This window comes from Gavialis gangeticus, unplaced genomic scaffold (genome assembly GCF_001723915.1).
Source record: "Gavialis gangeticus isolate Ggan-Ray unplaced genomic scaffold, GavGan_comp1, whole genome shotgun sequence".
Taxonomy (NCBI): domain Eukaryota; kingdom Metazoa; phylum Chordata; order Crocodylia; family Gavialidae; genus Gavialis; species Gavialis gangeticus.
In genome coordinates, this window is record NW_017729024.1 from 147,722,948 (window position 1) to 147,741,103 (window position 18,156).

Genomic DNA, 18,156 nt, shown 5'->3' on the forward strand with positions numbered 1-18,156 from the left:
AAAAAAAAAAAAAAAAGGAAAATAAAAAATAAGCAATATTCCTAAATATTAATTAATTTATCTCATTCATCTTAGTCTGTTTTAATGTTATGGCAGGTTGTTGACTGCTTTTACTGGGAAAAATCCACACAATGTTCCATTAGCATATTTCAATTTTATGTTACACGTTACAATTTATAGGTGTTATTTAGGGTAATGCACTATTATGTGGCATATTTATATCTCACTCATCTATTATTAAAAGCACTCTAACATTTAGGTATTGAGGATCAATAAGACTGCTATAATGTTTATATAGTCATATTATTTTATAGGTAGTTCAGTGTGTGTTTTAGGTTTGCTTTACAGATGTTAGAAAGAGGTAGTTTCATAATCTTTCTCCCTGTTTGTGCAAAGGTTTTGTTTACTGGCATTCACTGATATCAAAACTGAATATCAGAAAGTAACCTGTAATAATAGTGCAAGAAAGGGATAAATATCCTATACTGTGATAAAACAAATAAACACCATGACTGTAATAATTAATTACACTTGATCCATTATCATTGAAAGACATATAATAATAAAAGCATAGTCCTAGCATCCCATTTAACTTCTGCATTACAAATTTGTTTGCTTTTTCAAAGGAAGAATAAATGTGAGTTCATCATTAGGAAAACTTTCATCCCTTGTAAGATATCTTTAATTGCTTCTCAAAAATGGGATCTTCTTTCAGGGAATGTCCAGGGGCTTTGTGAAGAGCAGGATTTTAATTCAATAATGATCCTCTCTTGTTTAGTTTACGCAAAAGATTAACGCACTTGAAGAGTGAAATTCTTACGAAGTTGCCACCAGCGTGCCTATGATGTAGCATGTGTGGGAAATGTACCAAATCAAAGGGATCAGATGATTTCTTTATCTTAGATTAGAATCTTAAATCCATAGTGAAGCTCTGCCTCCACCATGATTGTGTGATAGCCAACAATAAATTAATTCTCTTCAACCATGATCTGACTCATGCATATAAACTAATTCTGGTGACGGACTGTAAATATTTAAAAAAGGGGATCTAAAAAAAATTCCCATTAATCTGTGATAGACCACAAAGACTGTAACTTTTCACTGCATTGCTTCATGCACTTGAAGGAGACACAGCATGTAGGGATCATGATGTAGCATGTTAAAGAAATCTAATATGTAATAAGTTATGGTGGCTGCATCTACATGAGATGCTGACTGTGCAGTAGCTCGTTACTACTGCGCAACAGTATTGCATGGCACAAAGTGTGATGTACACTGCTGCGCAGTAGTAATGAGTTACTGCACAGTAGTAACAAGCTACTACATAGTCAGCATCAACAAAACGCCATTTGGGGATACTACTGTGCAGTAACGCTGGTTACTGCACAGTCAGCATCTTATGTAGGTGTGGCCGTCTCATGTTTGAGTATATTCTTATATGCAAGTGTGGATCAAACCTCCAGGAAGCTGTAGTTTAAGCAGTCAGAGAGAGACAGCATCTGAAACCATTAGCTGTGAATTTCCCTGTGCTCAAAGAAATACCTAGGCAGATTAGTTTTGTAAGATTGGTACAAAAGTCAAACTCCTATGCATTTGGTCCTCTGGCTCAGGGAAACTGCCACAGGCATGTGAGAGCCCTGAAGGAGTGTGCTTAGAGCATGCTGTACTCCTGCAAACCTATGCATATGAAATACCACCTAGTGAACTATTACTGATGACTATGATCAATACTAAGGCGCCCCTAATTCTCAGAATCAGGGAAGCTGAACAGTGGTTAGCAGTTGCTTATATACCCCTCACTTCCAGTGTGTCCCCTGTATGCCAGGGCATACCATTTTCCAGAGAAGAGGAATGAGGAATCAAGGATTTTGTTTTTGTCATTTAAAAAATAAACTAACAAAAAACACATGTCCCTAATCATGGTTTCCCCTAAATATCATCTCTTGGCAACTGTATACTGAGAACATATGATGAAAACATTTACTCTTTGTTTCTGAGAACTACACTGGGTGTACTGATGGTACAGCACAAAACAGCAGGGCATTCAGCCTGTAGAGCAGGGTGTGGATGGTGAATATGACAGCCACGTGGGAGTTTTGCAGACTCCTTCCCAGAGCAGTTTCTGAACACACCCATCACCTAGCACATTATATTGCAAGCCTTCACTTCCTCTGCCAGCGACAATTTAGTGTTTTTTAGAGAAGGGATAAGGAAAATATTATACTTTTCAATATAATGACAGAATCAAACATATCATTTTCAATAAGATGCTTTTGCTATAGGAATCTTACATGATCTTATATGTACCAGGAGTCTTGATAGGTCAGATTTAATTGAATTCTGGGAGGTGAGTGCTTATTAGCTGGAGTGACAACTCTTTGCTGTCACAGAATGTTTAACATTTTCCCCAGATCTACTGACCATATCCTGCTGAACATATTTTTAATTCTTGATTTTTGGTTCTCTTCCTTTACATTCCTTGCATTTTATACCATGTGAGGGAACAGTTCTTTAATTTTCCTTAAGTCTTTTCAGAAACAACATGCAAGGAGAAGAATCATGCTATTTTAAGACACAACATTTTTGATGGGAATATGTACTGTTATTCTTTCTATAACCAAAAACAGTCCTTTGTTTAAAATAAATATGTTGGCTGTCTCAATAAATGATAAACCAAAACAATTGTATTATTTACAACAATAAAAGTAAAATCAGTTCATCGAAAGCAATGAAATACTAGGAAAATTCCCACTGGGATGTGGAGGAGGGAGAAAAAGCAGCATAAAATTATTGGTTATAGTTAATCTAATTAAAGTGAGAGAAAAACAGAAGAAGCTTGGAAGCATTAACAGATGGTCCATTTAACATACATAGAACCATTTACAACAAAGTCTGATTTATTCCATGACAACATGTTTGGTCTAGCTCTGGTATGAAGTCAAACAAAAATGACTACTAAGCCCTTGTGAAAGTCTTTCTTCCTACTGACGCTTCTTAATGCCTCAATATTTTCCTGCATTTAATGTACTTTCATTCTTTTGGAGATAAAAGTGATCATTAAGATATCGCATGGTGTGTTTTATTAGTCCACTGACTACAGTCCTTTGGGGACTTCATGAAGCATAGGCCAACTCCTACAGCTATTTGAGCATGAATTAATGCAATAATAAAACATGTTCAAGCTTCTTTTAATGCTATTGTATTATGGCGCTATTGTTTAAATTAAACATTCAAAAATATTTGTTCCTATTTTGTATAGCCTTTCACCACAGGAAGTACTGAAGGATAAAAAGGACTTGTATGGAAGAGGCAATGATGCTTTTACTACTTTATTTAAGATGCTAAAAGTGTTCTATTAAAATCCATATTATAGTCTTTTTGCTTTGCGGCAATTTCTGAGCCTCTTCCACATTTTAACTGCTTTTTTTCCTTCCAATTTTCCCTTTTCATGACCTTTCTTAACCCTCTCATCCATATTTCATTTCTTTTTCCAATATTTCCCTTCATTTCTCCTTCAGAAGAAGCAACCAAAATGAGGAGCTCTGCTGACTGGCAATAAGGAGCTAAAATTCACTTTATGAGTAGAGAGGTGGCTAGCTCTGTTAGTCACAAGTCAGGCAGAAGGCAAGGCACTGTGGCACCTTAGAGAGTAACTGTTTTAGAAAGGCATGAGCTTTCCCAGGCAAGAGACTACTTTGTCAGCTTCTACTAGTATTAGCATCTGAGCACTAGCTGTTGCCTTTGAGAGCTCACGCTTCTCTGAACTTGTCTCTAATGTGCTCCCCTGCCTTGACTTCTGCCTGACATTTCACTTGGAGATTTTGCCACATAATCTTATGAGTGTCTCTTAAATGACCAAACTTCAAAGGAGAAAACCACATTTCTCTTTATTTCAGCCGCTTCTATCATCAGCTACTGTAGAGATAATTGTGCTCCTTTGAATTGAGCCAGCTGGACTGCTTTTGAGATGAACATCTGAGGCTCCACTGGGAAACATACATTGGGTGTCTGATGTATAGCTTAGAAGCCTGAGAAACTCTGCTGAGTGGTCTGGCCAAATAAAGGGGAAAAAAAAAGGACAAGGAAGAAGTTCTTGTGGGAAAAACAAATGCAGTGAACTCAGGCACTTTGCACCTGAATCTGCTGGGTTTTGTTTTCAAATATCAGTCTAAAATGGGAGGGGGAGGGGGGGAGTGTTATTTAAAATCTCCTTTTGGCATAAATTGATGACCTTTTTCATGGAGGAGATAAACAGGAATAAGGAAAGATCCCATAACTCCCAAGCAGAGATTCAGAATATAATTTTGGATAATTTATGGAATTTATGTCTAACAACATTTTATAACTTGTACCTTGTACAAAAATATACAGTGAAGACCAGTTTTTCATCTTAATTATGATGCATTGGTTTGAAATAAGTATTAACCTGGACTTTTTACTGCTCAGCAGAGTCATCCTTAGGGAAAATGGGACCAGTGGCTTAGACTGTGGCTTAGATTCTCATCTCTTCCTATAGCCCCTTTCCTCCTTATACCATTCTACACGCAAGCTGGATCAGGGGAGGGGATAAATATAGCCAAGCCTGTCACCCCCATCAACCCTCCACCTGGGACCCCAAGATTGTTTTTTCCTGCCCTAAGATCAAACATCCCCTCTCCTCATACGGGAATAGAGAAGCAATAGAGAAATGGGCGCTTCTGTTTTGGATTCCTTGAAAGGGTAATATTACAGTGGGTGTCTGCTATAGACCACCAGACCAGGAGGATGAACTGGATGAGGCTTACTTCAGACAACTAGCACAAGTTTCCCAATCACAGGCCCTGGTTCTCATGGGGGACTTCAATCCCCCTGATATCTGTTGGGAGGGCAATACAGCAGTGCATAGGAAATCCAGGAAGTTTTTGGAGAGTTTTGGGAACAATTTCATGGTGCAGGTGTTGGAGAGGCCAATTAGGGGCTGTACTCTTCTTGACCTGCTGCTCACAAACAGGGAAAAATTGGTGGGGAATGTAATAGTAGATGGCAAGTTGGAGAGCAGCACTGTACCTGGCAGCACAGTTTGGGGAGAAGGTGAGCAGTTGACAGTGGTGAAAGAATGGGTTAGGGACTATATAGAAATGTTAGACATGTGCAAGTCCATGGGGCCGCATATGATGCACCCAAGAGCACCAAGTATGGCTGTGTGAAATTTTGCTGGCTGTTTCGCTTTGACACTTTGCGACTCATTTCAAGGTCGAAACAGCAAAATCAAAATGAAACAAAGGCCATTGAAATAGCCTTGAAACAAAACGATACTAGTCCCAGGGCAGGGGGTTGGACTTGATGATCTACTTAGGTCTCTTCTGACTCTACATCTATGAATCATCTATGAATCATTTATGAAATGTTTTGAAAGTTGAAATGTTTCAGCCATAGCGTTGGGGATGGGAAGTCAGTCCAGCTGGGCTGACTTCCCATCCTCAGCACAAGATCCGGCAGGGGACAGGGAATCAGCTCAGCTGGGTTGACTCCGCATCCCCCGTGCTAGGTCGTGCCTGGGGCAGGGAGTCAGCCCAGCTAGGCTGCCTTCCCATCCCCAGTGAAACATTGAAACAGTGTCTAAATAGCCTTTCCATTTTGACAGAATGGAACGGAACAGCTGTTTCGAATCTAAATGAAATTCAAAACAGAATGCTGCTCTGTCAAACCGTCGAAACTCAAGGTGAAATGGAACGGTGCCGTTTCGCACAGCCCTAGTGCTAAGGCAGTTGGCTGATGCAATTGCAGAGCTGCTGGCCATTATTTTATAAAACCTGTGGCGGTCAGGAGAGGTCCCTGACAATTGGAAAAGGGCAAATATAGTGCCCATCTTTAAGAAAGGGAAGAAGGAGGCTTTGTGGAAGTACAGACTGGTCAACCTCACCTCAGATACTGAAAAAATCATGGAGCAGGTCCTCAAGAAATCAATTTCTAACCACTTGGAGGAGAAGAAGGTGATTAGGAACAGTCAGCATGGATTCACCAAGAGCAAGTCATGCCTGACCAACCTGATTGCCTTCTATGATAAAATGACTGGCTCTGTGGATGCGGGAGACCAGTGGATGTGACATACCATGCTTTCAGCAAGGCTTTTCATATGATCTCTCACAACATACTTGAAAGCAAGCTAAGAACAGGCTGACCATGAAGAAATCCTGCATATCTGGAAAATTAATCCAGGGACACTACCTGCCCTTACCCCTCTCTGTCCCCCATGCTTTCACAAGTTGGTGGGGTGCGGCAGTGCGCTGGGCAGGCAGTGGAGCTTGTCTGCCCACCTGCAAGGTGCTCTGCACTGCTCTGACTTCTGGCCAGACTGAGACACGTCCCCCTGAATTTCCGGGACACCCTTTATACTTCTGAACAGCCAGCTAAAAGCAGCCTTTGAAATCCGGGACTGTCCTGGCTAAGCCAGGACATGTGGTTGACCTAGCTAAGAAAGTACGTGTTGGATGAATGGACTATAAGGTGGATAGAAAACTGGCTAGATTGTCAGGCTCAAATGGTAGTAACCATGGCTCGATGTCTAGCTGGCAACCAGTATCAAGCAGACTGGACCCTGGGCCTGGTTTTGTTATATGTTCATCAACAACCTGGAAGACGGAATGGAGTGCACCCTCAGCAAGTCTGAAGATGACACCAAGCTGCAGGGAGTAGGAGATATGCAGAAGGATAGGGCTAGGATTCAGAGACCTTGACGAATTGGAGAATTTAACCAAAAGAAATTTTGTGAGGTTCAAAAGGACAGGTGCAAAGTCATGCACTTAGGACAAAACAATCCCATGCACTGGTACAGGCTGGGGACTGCCTGGCTAAACAGCAGCTCTGCAGAAAAGGACCTGGGGGTTACAGTGGACAAGAAGCTGAATATGAGCCAAGAGTATGACCTTGTTGTGAAGAAGGCTAACAGTATACTGAGCTGCACTGGTAGGAACACTGCCAGCGGATCAAGGGAAGTGATCATTCTCCTCCATTTGGCACTGGTTAGGTCACAACTGTAGTACTGTGTCCAGTTTTGGGCTCCCTGCTACAGAAAAGAAGTGGACAAATTGGACAGAGTCCAGTGAAGGGCAAAGAATATGCTTAGGGGGGCTGGGGAACATGATTTCTGAGGAAAGGCTGAGGGAACTGAGCTTATTTAGTCTGAAGAAGAGAAGACAGAAATGGGGGGAGAGATTTAATAGCAGCCTTCAACTACCTGAAGGATGGTTCAGAAGAGGATGGAGTTAGACTGTTTTCAGTGGTGACAGATAACAAAACAAGGAGCAATGGTCACACATTGCAGCAAGGGATGTTTAGGTTAGATATAGGAAAAATCTTCTCACTAGGAGGGTAATAAAGCACGGGAACAGTTTACCCAGAGAAGTTGTAGAAGCTCTATCCTTGGAGATTTTTTAAGACTAGGCTAGACAAAACCTTGGCTGGGATGATCTAGTTGGTGCTGGTCCTGCTTTAAGCAGGGGGGTGGACTATACTTCCTGAAGTCCCTTCCAACCCCCTTAATTTTCTATGAAACCTGTTTTTCTTTTAAAACACAAGGCTTTATTTTTTCTTTAGTTGTAATATTTCAAATTGTTTGCTTGGATTTGATTTTATTGGTTTAGTTGCCTCCATCATTTTATTTTGAGCACCAAAGCTGGCCTTAGAGGTTGGCGATGTAGGTGACCATCCAAGGCACTATGATCTGGGGGGTGCCAAACACACACACGTGTGAGCAGCCCACACCCAGCAGCATTCTCCTCCTGCCCCACCCTGCCTGATCCCTGCCCCCTGCATCCAGTCACTGCTTAGGAGAAGCCCAGCTAGATACATGCAGGCAAGGTGGTGCCTGCTCCAGTCTGCCTGCCTTGCTCCCACACAGAAGCAGCATCTGCTTGCCTGGTGCACCATGATGCTCCACTTCCCCACCAGACAGCAACCCGGGCCTCTGCTTGCCTGCTTCTGCCTGCACCACTGACTTTGTGAAGGGGGTGGGCACCAAAATACAAATTTACGCAGGGTACTATTTTCCCTAAGGCTAGCTCTGCTGAGCATTTTCCCACAGATCTACTGACCATATCCTAGTGAACATATTTTTAACTCTTGATTTTTGGTTCTCTTCCCTTAAATTCCACACATTTAATACCATATGCAGGAAATGTTCTGTAATTTTCCCTAGGCCCTGTGAAAAAATGGCTTTTAGGAAATAATGTGCAAGGAGTAGGTGGCTGCTGATGATTCAAGGAAGGAGAGTGGATTGCTTCTCAAATCTTTCCCCTTCCTATATGCAAAGTCCTAGGGCATGGGGCAACAGCCATTAGGGTAGGGTTGGTGCCCTACCCTGCTTGGCTTGTAATGGCAGTACAGCTTGAAAACATTTTGAAGATGCCATGTGTCCAAGTGATTAACACATTTGGAGATCAGGAAAGAATTTTTTTCTTTTGTGGAAAAACATAGAGTATTGACCTTTCTCATTGTGTCTGAAGGCCTGTGGTTTTAGATTTAAAAGACAGGATTGAACAGTTGTCAGTTTAAAAATGAGTTTTTAATTTGGTTACGTCTTGTAGGTCAGAGGCTCAAAGGAACCAGCTCTCAGAGGTAAACGTGAGACACTGGAGATAACTGACTGTCCCAACTGTCCTGGAATAAGAGGAGGAGATCTGATACCCTTTCTATATACCAGCATTCCCCTTCATAAAACCAAGCTGGGAGGACTGAAAGCTGGGCTAGAACTTGGTTAGGCTGAAGGGGGGGCAACCCCTAATACTGGTCATTTGGCCTGAATGTTATTTGATATCTCAAGAGCCCCAAACAAATGCTTGATAATTTGGGGAGAGTTAGATTTTTCTGCTCCAGTTGAATGTTTATAAAATAGCAGACTTCTGCTTTCCTATCTGCCTCTGTGTCTGCTTTACGTTCTCCTGTGTGTTCTGAACAGCTATGCTATTTACTTCCTGTGTTCACCAGACTGCAAAATATATGTCAAATCCTCAACTTGCATAACCGAGTGAAGTTTATTAACTTTCATGGAGCTAGGCTGATTTTTACCAGCTGGTGATTTGGCCCTCTCTGTTTTATTATATAAATATAACCATTTCCAGTAATAGAGTGTTTTGTTTACCAGTCAAACATTATGATTATTAAATGTTGTTAGAATTAGCCACATGCTCAGCACTATGGTGCAGAACTATTAAGACAATCTGCAGACCTCAAAGAACTTAAAATCCAAGGTCATGAACAGACAAATACATGCTGTAGTGTTTTGTACATTAGTTTTGTAGACTATGGAAATTACACTGGGATAAGGGATGGATAGACATGCATTTATTCTAGGTTAGCTGTATGTTTCCCTATGATGGATATTGAGAGTTAAAACCTGAACCTGTGTAACTTATACAAGTAGCATTTTTATCCTTGATTCTTCAAGGGGTAATTCTCTGCTGTTTTAGGAGTCTGCATCTTTTGTCTGCTATTTTTTATACTAGCATAAATGTGCTATCCACCCATGCCCTAGGTTTTGATCATTCTTTATTATCCACAGAGATACACTGCAAGGGAGCAGCAGTCACTTGTAAGCCACCAAATGCAGAATCAGGCCCTAAAAAACACTGACAGAAAACAGGGTACTCTGAGAACACAAAAGTTGGCATTTAATTGTTTTATTTTACTTCTTTATTGTAATAAGCTAATTGTATTCACTATGGCTATCATTTTATTTTATTTAAGCATTATTTTTCTGCAGAACTAAACGGAACAAAACCACTGTCAGTTTACCTGCGTTTGCTGTGGGCCAATGTCCATATTTTTCAAAAGACTGTCTAAAAATTCTGTGACACTCTTCCACGGGTGAATGCTGTTAGAACCGTCAAGAACAATGACAATATCCAGTTGGGTCTTACACTCTACAACAAAAATTGCCAGTTGACAACTGTTACAAACAAGTGTCAAAGATATAATAATACAACCCAAACAGTGTCATTATTAATAACAGTCACAAAATATTTAAGGGTGTCTTTGAAAAGGCATGCCTAAAATAATCTGGTAGTCAATACATTTAACGCAGTACTTCATATTATAATCAATGGACCTACTTGCATGCAGAAAGTTACACACAAGCTAAAATGTTTATAGGATTGGGACCATTATTAGTAAACCCATAATATTCCAACACCACACGTTTCTACTCCAGATTTTGCATTACAATGTGTCTTTAAGATTCTGTAATTTTACCAGTTTAGGCTTATACAAAGTTCCAATAACATGCTTTTATTATTCGAGAAGACTCTTTTGCCCGTAAGAAAAAGCAGAATAACTATTTTTAGCCATTATGTTTGGACATTACATAGCACTCTAAAGATTGTTTATGCAAAAATTAATTCCAAGAGTAGCCAGAAGTTAGGTTATATACTGACAATGAAAACATTTACTTAATTTGGTAATGCTGGTAACTAGGAAATGTAGTTCGTGCTTTTTAGTATGTCTGTGTGTATACATTTGTCTTGCTCAAAGCTTCATACTTTTAAACACACAAAACATTCCCATGGTATGCATACCTTGTACAGATGGTGCAATGGCATTTACAACTTGAAATGTAGAGCTGACATTAGAACAGATGCCAGTTGTGTAGTGCAAACGTCCACATTTATAAGCATAAAGTGGCCCACATGCCTTTAAGACACAAAAAGTGTTGAAAGTGAGATAATGACAATTCTGGGAAGTTTATATTCTTTATTATTCTTCAGGAATTTAATTATTTTCTTACCAGAAAGCCTCCTTTTGGGTTAGTCACTAAAGTTGTTCCAAGGGTCATGTTCTCTTTTACTTCCATGACGTTAGGTACTGAAGTATCAGCTATAAATAGATCAAAATGTTAACTATTTGGAAATGTGAAAACAAGATGTTAAGTAATATGTCTGCTAGTATAAAGCTTCCAGCTTTTAAAACAAAACACTTTTTGGTTCCATCAAGCAGATTAGCACTCTTCCTCCCCCATGAATAGTTATTAGGCTTGTAGTGAACAAGAAAAAAATTTCAAAGACTGGATTCCATCCCAGAAAGTTTGTCTGGGTCATCGTCTCAAATAGTTTTCTTGAACTACAAAAGGATGTAGAAATAACAATGCGATGAAGGCAGAAGATTACTATTTACACAGTTCTGTTAATTAGAACAAACAAATTTATGTCATATATAATTCTGCTGTTATAAATGTATAGCATTTTATTCTGAAATTCACCCTGGACCTGCCAGCATTTCAGTGAAAAGAACAGCTAAAAAGTTAATGAGATTATTCATCTGGCAAAACTCAACTTTCAAATAACTCTCTTCCTGTTGATATCAAGTATTCTTGAATCTACCCAAAGAATGGTGGAAATTTACCTATTTACCAAGACTGCCACATTAATGTGCTTCAGCTCTGTATCCCTGAGACCAACAACACTCACCAGAAAGGGTCTCATCCAAAAACTATTAAAATATTGGAGAAGACTCACATTGGTTTCAATGGACTTTGAATGAAGACCTGATTTACCTGCCTATCTTTCTGCAGGAACTGCCAGTCCAGATCAATTAGTATCAGGTGGATCAGCGTTTTTGTAAAGCAGTCACTAATATTCAAATGAGTAACATCAATCTCAAAAGCATCCTGTTTCATTGTCATGAAGCATTTAGCTGTGTAAATTCACTATCTTTCTTGTAAGCTATTTTAATTCAAGTTTTAGCTACAAATTTCCCAAGATGTCATCTCCATAAGACCTTTCCTGTTGCCATTTCATTTTTTTTTTACCTGGTAGATTCAGTTTTATGCAAGGTGATTGATTGCCATTTCCAACACGGCATTTATAGACATCTCCTGTTCTTTTCTTGGGCTGGCCAACTAATGGAGAACCAATTAAGACCCTGGAAATGAAAACAAGTTATATTTTCTTCAGTTTTTTTCATCAAATAAAAAACTACCTGTGTTGTCTTCTGCTCCATAAGAAAGATCACAGAAGAGAACAGAAACAACTGTACAGGTATACATACTGTGAGGAGGCAAAATAGAATATACCAAGTAAAAATAGATGGGCAACTTAGATGGATAAGATTAAAAAGTCATTTAAAAAAATACAAGAAAACCCTATTAATTTTTTCTCTTCACCTTTAATAGTGTAAAAATAAACACAACATTTAATTTCCAGTGGATTACAAAGTGAAAGATCCTTCTAAGTATCCAAGGGATTAGCTATGACTTAAGTCAAGCATCAGCAACTTTTTACAAATGGCAGGCCACCACTTGCAACCTAGCCATTACCATGTGCTGCTGATCTCTTCTGCAGCCTCCCTATTTTGTGCCTTGACCCCCCTACTGCAGGCTCTTCTTGCTATCACCAGTGACTGCTGCCAAGTCCTGCAGCCAATGGTGATGGCGATCAGTGGCCAGGATGAGCACAGTCTGCAGGATGGCCAGGGTGCTGTGGATGGGACTGGTGGCATGAGGCAGAGGAATGTATAGTGCAGGGTATAAAAGGTGACCTCACTGCTGTGCACTGCTGATTCCCCCTCCCCTCCCACACTTGTCATTTCTTCCCCTCTACCCTCTATAGGCCAGATCCAATCTCTTCATGGGCTGGAGACTGCCAACCCTTGCCTTACGTATTTTCTCACATACAACGTGCATCTTTCCCCCCACAAAAATCAGCCACCCCAAACTGGGGTGCACATCTTAAGCAGGGAAGCTCTTTTCTTTGCTAGAAAAGAAGCAAGCCTGGAAACAGCATGGATGCCATACAGCTGCCAAAATGGTTGCCACTCACTTGGCTCAGCAAACTGAAGGGGTAGAGTCCTGTGTTAGCTCTGCCACAGCTGCATTTACTAGCTTAGCACTGGTGGTAAAAGCAAGTGAGCTGCTGGTGGTATCTTGGTGAGGCTTGTGCTATGGCAGCAACATTTTGTTTACAAAAACTTAGGTAAAGAACTGCTTACAGGAAAGAAGTAAGTTTTGCTACTGTTGTTGCAAGGATCTGGGGCCTAATCTTGTAGGACAGAGTCAGTCCACCTGAAAACAAAGAGTGTCCTGGAAGTGTGGCTCAATCTGGATGACTGAGTGCCAGGAACTTCCAACCGCAGCAGGAACATCCTGCTGCCTCACCCAGACTTTCTCCTGGAATGCCACACTTCCTGGCATTCCTTCTTTGTTAGGAGGAGGACTTACTTTATGTCACAGATTTGGCCATGACTCTAGAAAAATATTTTTTCTATATTCTGCCTTCCAAAAACAAGATGCATGTTTTGTTTGCAGGCATCCTGTATGCAAGAAAATATGGTAATTTAAGCAAGTGTTAAAGAAGACAATTCTCTCAGTATTTACAAAAATAATGGTAATATAGATATTATAACATTATGGCACACACATTATTATAAAATTTCATAGTTTTAACGTCAAATTCTCAGAGTTACATATAATCAAATCTGTATGTATAACACTGGAATGCTCCACATGATAACTCTTATGAACTTTAGCAATTAATATTCACCCCTTAAATCCATGTATAGTGTTCAGTGGAAGTGAGAGATCGTTTTCTCTAGAGATAGACTAATTTTTTGTCTGCAAATCTTCATGAGTTATGCTAAATAGTCCCGGCACTACATAACAAGGACTGATCATTAAACAGTAGTGTTCTGTGACTGAAAAATCATTTAACTCAGGAGAAATAACCCACACCTAATTTAGAATCCATAGAAAATTGCTGGAAATGTATAGAAACAGATAAAATACCAGCTTTTAATATTTTTTAAACAGGACAGTGTTTTTTGGTCTTTTTATTTGCTGTGGTACACTTGCCAAAAGCAACGCTTTCATCTTGATATAGGTCATCCTTAATCATAACAAGATCAGCTGCTTAGCTTAGGAGAGATGAATGTTTACATTAGTATATTTAAAAGTGTATGGATAAAAAATAGAGATAATTTGGCAAGAGAGGTTATTTTTACAGAATTTTACAAACGCAAATCTAATACATAACCCACCCCTAAAACAAACAAATACAAATATAAATCAAATTAATTCATACTGGGCACATCTACACATGCCTCTGACTGCACAGTTGTTACTGCACAATCCCAGTGGTGCACAGGTCATTTCCAACCCTACTGTGCAGTAGCAATGAGTTACTGCACAGCAGTTTGTTGCTATCTTGCAGTAGCACTGGTGTCATTGTTTGTGCCCGTGGATGCTATGTAGCTGCAGCTCATTGCTATGGTAATGTAACGTCTCATGTAGATGCACCCATTAGATTCAAAATCAGACTTTTAGTTTAGTAAATAACTTTTTATGCAAAATAAAATACTCTGAATACATATTGGATTACGATGATGTTTCCCTTCATGCCATACTGTATATCACATTGTATGTAGTTTACACAACAAATCTTCAGAAGCAGGACCTGCACAATTTTAAGCCCTCTTGACTTTCACTTACTTCAGTGGAACTGAGTGTGCTTGACATCACTCATCATAACTTGGCTAGTTGTGCTCAGGGTTCTTTTCTCTTTAGAAATGTTGAACATAACTTGAAATGGTAATTGTAAGAACTTTGCTAAATGGTTTCAAAGGCCATCTGACTGCACTAGTGCTTCTGTAGAAGATTTTGTGGTTTTTTTCTTGACAAACATTTGCAAACAAGCTACCAGGGAACTCATTACTATGAACACTTTGGTTTCTAATGAGAGTTTCATCTCTTTTAATGTATCATTAAACTTTGTGAATTTATTTATAGTCAGCAGTCAATTTATTTTCTCTTCTTTACAGCATGCCGGTGCCAACCCACAGTCTATTTAAAAATGAATAGGTATAGCAGAAACACTGCAAAATGATGTATATGAACTGTAAATGAACATGGCCCACACAAATGTCTATGCCACTTCCATGTCTATTTCTTAACTAGATCTTTGAGGATGTTCAAATCCAGGGAATGCCTTTTTCCAGCCATTAAAAGAATGTAAATCTGTGCCTTATATTTTCTACTATGTGCTCTCTCTAATGAGCATATCTGGCAAAATCCCAGCTTCTGAGATACATAACATTTCCTGATGATCCAGTTCAGATCTAGGAAGAATACTGTTGATTTGTCATTGACCTTATTGCATATTTATATTTAAAGAACTCACAAGTGAGAATATCAAGGCATAGCATTTAAAAAGCAGATTTCTCAATGTCATTGAAGTAAACATTCTCTAGCGAGTCTAGTAAAGTCAGTGTAATTCATAATCTTGTATATAAATTCATTTATAGCAGGCCTGGAGCTATTGTATACTTTATGTATAGGACTAGGGCAGGCATCGCCTAGTGATTGTATAATCTAGCAGAAAATATCTATGGCTCAGGGGCTATCAACTGCTAGACTGTAGTGAACTGGCAAAAATTTTAAACTTCTAAGGAAGCCATTTTGAAAAAAAGGGAAACTTGCATAAAATGGTAAATGCTTTAGAATTCCCAATTCCTGAGCCATTCAACTTGTAATTCAATCTCTCAATGAATGACCAGCATAGGAGGAGTCATAATTGTCAAAAGAAGTGAGTATTTTTGTGCCACTACAGGTGGAGGGGCTGATTAATAACTTTTCAAGTAGACATAGGGGACGTCTACATGTGCACTTTAATGTGCAGTAGCATATTTCACTGTGCATTAAAGCGTCACATAAAAAAACATGCTATTGTACTAAAGTGCAATAAAATAGGCTACCGAGGACTACACAGCACTTTTTTGTTACTGTGCATTAAGGCAACCTAATGGATATTTGTTTAGTACTTTGCTTTAAATTTAATGCACATTAGGAAAAGCACCTTAATGCACGTGTAGATGTGCCCACAGAGGAGTCAATAATACTCTTTTACTCTGTATCCCATTATCAGGGAAGAGGAAATCTAATCTTTTCCATAGCATTGCTAGTTCAATGGAACACCCAAAACAGCATCATTATGAAGAAGCAAATACAGCTATAAATGTTTCAGAGTATAATTCCAGGAATGGAGGCTGAACAGGTAACTCAAAACCCCAAACACCAATACACTCATCAAAATCAACATTGACAATGGAAATACAAAGGTAGACAGTACACAGTGCTATTTTAAACTGGAAGTCTTTCAAGATAGGCAAAAATCAATCAGTGACAGAGCCCTTTAGAAACAACTGTATAATGAAGTTTATTTAAGTGAAAATAATCACCTCCAGTGATGATGCATTTAACTGAGTGGATAGTAGACATGACATAACCCCTTTTTTAAAGAATACCTGACTTGCATGACCCAGTCAGGTATTCTTGCATAAGCTTCCTGATCATCAGATGAAGAGGATTCACTCACTTGGGAATCCCTGAATATGAAGGCACTTATCTATGTAGGTTTCTTTAGAGAGACTCATGAGTTAAGGAAATACTTCACAGGACTAAGAAAGGTGAAAGTTGGCTTTTAGTTATTGAAATTATTAATCAAAATACAGGAAATGCTTATAACTACTCAACACTTTTAATACACCTTATTTCAGGCACTAAGTACTTAACAACTTGTAGATGATTCCAAAACAAAAAAACAAGCTTACCATTTTCCTTCTTCATTTTCATACTGTTGAACAGTATACCCAAACATATCCTCTACGGGGCCATTAAAACTCATTGCATTTTTCACATCAACATTGAAGGATGCACTGAAGTGAATCAGAACTGTAAAAATAAAATGAAATATAACCTACATTATTATATTGCTACACACACAAATATAAAGTTTAGTAATGAATAAAGCAAGATTCTGTTACAACTTTGGTTAAAAATGGACATTACTGGAGTCATTGCTGGAGGCAGCTATTACAGTGAAAGTGTCATTTTGACAGTGGAAATAATATCTTAAACTGAGACACTCACTTAAATTTCAACTTTGTTTCATGATACGTTTCCTAACTTTCCTCTATGAAAATTGATTAGCTTCTAAACAAAGTGTACTTGTGATTTTGTCCCAAACATTTGGCACTGCAGAATTAACTGAATAAAAGAATTCAGTTAATTTCAGAATTAACTGAAAAAAAGTTCATTCTTGAATTGGAGAACAGGTTGGATTCTTGAGGGATGGTTTTAAACAACTCCAGATAAGGGGAAGGATAGGTAAGGAAGTTTGGGAAAACTAGAAATGTCTTATTTTTACCAAAGCTGGAATCATATTTTAAAGACTCCTGGGATATTTAGATTTATTTCTCTGTCCAGAGGTTGTTTTTCAGTAGGAGACTGTGGTCTACTATAGAATCTCAATTAGTTTATTTTGGAATATGAAACAATCATAAAAGGAAATAAATTAAAAGTGGCTGCAACAAAAATTGCTGATGAATATCTCAGTTATCACAAGACACAGGTAGAAGTTTGGATTTTCACATGCATCTATTGTCTAATATTGAAGGCTTTACATGTTACATTTAGGGTACATACCAACATTTGGGGAGGTTAGATTGACTTAAAAACCACCACCCAATCTAAGGTAAGTTGGAAGGGGAGGAGGAGGCTACTGGGGAAACTTAGGGAAATTGGGGGGGCAAGAGGGTGTAGGGGTTGGGAGAATTGGGCGGGAGGATTGGGGGGGGCAAGACAGTCCATTGGGGAGTTGGTGGGGACTAGGAGGGTTTGGCAGGATTGGTGGGGCAAGTGGGGTTCACACAGGGTGTGGAGGGATTGGGGGGTTAATGGGGTTCACAGAGGGGTGGTGGGGTCCACAACAGTTTGGTGAGATTAGAGAGGCTAGCAGGGTTTGTGGAGAGGCTTGGAAGGATTGGGGGCTCTCTTCCCCCCAACCTGGACCAGGGGTTATTTTTTGTTCTCCATCCCCAGACAACTGCTCCTCCCTCCACCCTGACTTAGTTTGGTTGACTCCTGGAATTGGTGAATGCAAGTAAAACTGGCACTAGAAATGTGCCCTTGGGATGTGGGGAATTGGCAGCCTCGCAGGGGGAGGCTGACTGATGTGCTGGGTGGGAAGGGTTGTCCATCTGAGCGTGGGGTGAAAGGCCAGGGAGCTAAAAACAGCCTGATGCTGGGGGTGAGGGTAGGAAAAGCATAGCACTGGGGCTGAGGCCAGCGATTGGGCTTTCCCAGGTCTGGGGCTGCAATGGGAACTGTGCAGAAGTTCAGTTAGTCAGTATCACTGG

The 18,156-nt window shown here is 39.5% G+C and overlaps 1 protein-coding gene across 2 annotated transcripts in view; it reads right to left on the reverse strand.

The window, feature by feature from the left end:
* Positions 1-18,156, reverse strand: part of ITGA1 (integrin subunit alpha 1) — a 169,385-nt gene that overhangs the window by 80,095 nt on the left and 71,134 nt on the right. For both annotated transcript variants that reach the window (XM_019517885.1, XM_019517884.1), the window contains exons 2-6: positions 16,570-16,690; positions 11,780-11,892; positions 10,760-10,848; positions 10,551-10,665; positions 9,772-9,899 (exon numbers count right to left, since the gene is read on the reverse strand). In XM_019517885.1, the coding sequence (XP_019373430.1) occupies positions 9,772-9,899; positions 10,551-10,665; positions 10,760-10,848; positions 11,780-11,892; positions 16,570-16,690 (566 nt within the window). The remainder of the gene's footprint in view (positions 1-9,771; positions 9,900-10,550; positions 10,666-10,759; positions 10,849-11,779; positions 11,893-16,569; positions 16,691-18,156) is intronic.